Source organism: Gossypium hirsutum, chromosome A02, assembly GCF_007990345.1.
Source record: "Gossypium hirsutum isolate 1008001.06 chromosome A02, Gossypium_hirsutum_v2.1, whole genome shotgun sequence".
Classification (NCBI taxonomy): Eukaryota; Viridiplantae; Streptophyta; class Magnoliopsida; order Malvales; family Malvaceae; genus Gossypium; species Gossypium hirsutum.
The window spans coordinates 43,312,593-43,315,547 of NC_053425.1; the positions used below are offsets into that span (position 1 = coordinate 43,312,593).

Here is a 2,955-nt window from a genome sequence, read left to right on the forward strand (position 1 = left end):
ATATTATTGATTACTCGTTTTAATTATTATTATAAATAAGATAATATTTGAGCATATGTTCATATTCAAATATTGAGAAACAAATATCTATTAGAGTTACCAAAAAGAAATATACTTTGGAGATAAATAATATCTATAGTTGATTTTCAAATATTTAAATATTTGAGATTTTTAACAGAATCCCAAATAATTTCTCGAAATAATGAGATAAAGTTTGTAGAAAAAAATAACTTGATGCATAATTATTGAAACCTATATAATAGAAAGAGTATACCTAATAATTTCTCCAAATAACGGAATAAAGTTAATGTTTTTTTGTGACTCTACGGTCTTGTATTCGGTGTTAAACTTATTTCTTCATTACAATTGGAACGATTGCTTAACTCGCAGAAGGTGCAAGATGTTCATGAAATTGGGGGATTTGGAATGAGTGGGGAAACCAACTTTCAAGCTTCCATGGAAGCTCGACAAATGGGTTATGGTAATTATATAAGCCACACCTTCGCTAAAATTGATTGGTAATGTATCAATAGTCTTTTTGAATATGTTTGCAGACCAATACCATAACATTGCTGCCTCTATAGATGCTGTCCCCTCGCCTGTTCCACCCAATATTCATGGTAATAAAAAAGGTTTTTGTATTCTTCATTATATATTTTGTTTTTTGTTTTTGTTTACAACTTGCTCTTCCCCCGCCCCAAATTTTGGGTATAGATTTTGTATGTTTTATGGTATTAAAAGGATTTTTTTCTTTTATGTTAATTAATTTAATTCTCGATCACAAGTTTTTTTATATTTATTTTTTTAAATTGTTAATTTAAGAGTTGGGATTAATTCTATTGTTGGTGCCATGAACAACAATAACCTTTTTTGACACTAATGCCGGTAATAAATTGAACTCTTTTTTTTTTTTTTGGATTTATCAGTTTGGTTTTTATCTTGTTTATTATATTTTCTTCAATTCGTCTCCTCTAATTGAAAAATAAATTACATGTTTTTATCATGTTACATTTTGTTCTTTTTGCTTCTTTTTGCTCCTTTGTTGGTTAATTTTACAGTTGAATTGATCATTCTTTTTTGGTTCATTTAGGAGTCCCGACTACTTGTGTCGCTGGCTCCTCTTTGTGGGCAAATCTCCCCTCGGAGAATGGTGTTCTCTTCACTCAAGGCAATCCTGGTAATAAATCAAGTTTTTTGCATTTATCATTTTGATGATTCATTTTGTACTTTCAAATATTCATTCATTGATTATTTTCCCTGAATTTCAACTTTGTAAAAATTTAGAGGCGACAACTTATCCCTTTGAATGTAATGTGCTTGATTATGTTGTAAGATATATTTAATTATTTAATTATTAATTTTATAATTATTGAGTGCTCGAATATGTTGTAAGATATATATTTTTATAAATTAATAAATATGAGTTAAAACACTATATTTTTAAATATGTCAAACCGCATAACAATCTACAATTTAAGAGTTGGGGTATTGTTAGGCTCTTGTGCTAATATGACCTTGTTTGAATACAATGCTATGAACAATAGTAACCTTTTCAGCACTAATAGTAATAAACTTGGTTTTTTTTTATCGGTTTAGTTTTTATCTTGTTTATTATATTTTCTTTAATTCGTCCCTTCTAATTGAAAAATAAATTACATGTTTTTATCATGTTACATTTTGTTGTTTTTGCTCCTTTGTTGGTTAATTTTATCATTAAATTGATCATTCTTTCTTTTTCTTTTTTCTTTTTTTGTTAATTTAGGAGTCCCGACTACGTATGCTACTGGCTCCTCTTTGTGGGCACATCTTCCATTGGAGAATGATGTTCTTTTTACTCAGGGCCATCCTGGTAATAAATCAAGTTTTTTGCATTTATCATTTTGATGATTCTTTTTGTGCTTTCAAATATTCATCCCTTGATTATTTTCTCTTGTTAATTTGGAATTTCAGCTTTGTGAAAATCTGAAGACTACAACTTGTCTTATTTAATGTAGTGTGTTTGGTTATGTTGTAAGATATGTTTAATTATTTAATTATCAATTTTCTAATTGTTGAGTGCTCAAATATGTTGTAAGATATATTTTTTTATAAATTAATAAATATAGGTTAAAATATTATATTTTTATAAATTTACATGTATTTTAGGTATTTTTTAAATTTTTATGAATTTTTTATAACTTTTATAATTTTTACTGTGAAAAGAATTCATGAATAATTTTGCATCTTGGATAAGAATGGACATTTTTAACCTTCGGCAGATAATCATGAGAGAACAAATCAACGCTACTTTCGAAAATTACTCGATTGAATAAAAAAATTATTTATTATCAGCTAACATTAAACTTCTTTCTATATTTTTAAAATTTATAATAAAATATTAAAAATATTAATTTTAATGAAAGAATAATCTAGTTTTTATTTAATTTTCTCAAATATTCTTTATATTATTACTTCTATAAAATACACTAAACAAAAAATTATGAAAGCGTCATTTTTTTAGCGAGTATGCTAATTTTATTAATAAACATTTTGTTTTACTTGTTTTTTTTTTTTATTTCTCTTCTTATAAGTCAATGTTAGCCATTCAATATTTTATTAAAATTAAATGACAGCTAATTAATTCTAACTATTTTTTACATGTAAAAATGAAAATAGAGGAATAGATCTTAACTTTGAAATGGTAAAGTAAGCTAGGCATTTTTATTTTTAATATTAAATATATAGTAAATTGAAATTTAAAATTAAATTAACAAATAAAAGTTAATGCTGCATCGCCGGGTTATATTTATAATAATTTGTATGATTTTGAAATCTCATTTTCTTATAATTGAGTTAGTAAATATTATATATTTAATAATATATATGAGTCTATAATAAAGTTATATTAAATTCTGGTCCAATAATTTTAGTAATTGATTGGTTAATTAATGTATAAAAATTAAACCATAAAAATTG

At 24.9% G+C, this 2,955-nt stretch overlaps 1 protein-coding gene across 2 annotated transcripts; it reads left to right on the forward strand.

Annotated features, from left to right (window-relative positions):
* The first annotated feature begins 315 nt into the window (after nucleotides 1–315).
* LOC121213521 (uncharacterized) lies at nucleotides 316–2,054 on the forward strand. Of its 2 annotated transcripts, XM_041086299.1 has the most exons (5): nucleotides 316–481; nucleotides 555–620; nucleotides 1,091–1,177; nucleotides 1,763–1,849; nucleotides 1,951–2,054. In XM_041086299.1, the coding sequence occupies exons 1-5, from the start codon at nucleotides 427–429 to the stop codon at nucleotides 1,956–1,958; spliced, it is 303 nt and encodes a 100-aa protein (XP_040942233.1). In that variant the 5' UTR covers nucleotides 316–426; the 3' UTR covers nucleotides 1,959–2,054. The 2 variants fall into 2 exon arrangements, with proteins under 2 accessions (XP_040942233.1, XP_040942232.1); XM_041086298.1 differs by lacking the exon at nucleotides 1,951–2,054 and having other exon boundaries at nucleotides 1,763–1,905.
* The last annotated feature ends 901 nt before the right edge of the window (nucleotides 2,055–2,955 follow it).

Coding starts and splice junctions, on each gene's coding strand:
- LOC121213521 (XM_041086298.1), top strand. CDS start 427: ATGAGTGGGGAAACCAACTTTCAAGCTTCCATGGAAGCTCGACAAATG. Junction 482..554: donor AGCTCGACAAATGGGTTATG/GTAATTATATAA, acceptor ATATGTTTGCAG/ACCAATACCATAACATTGCT. Junction 621..1,090: donor TGTTCCACCCAATATTCATG/GTAATAAAAAAG, acceptor TGGTTCATTTAG/GAGTCCCGACTACTTGTGTC.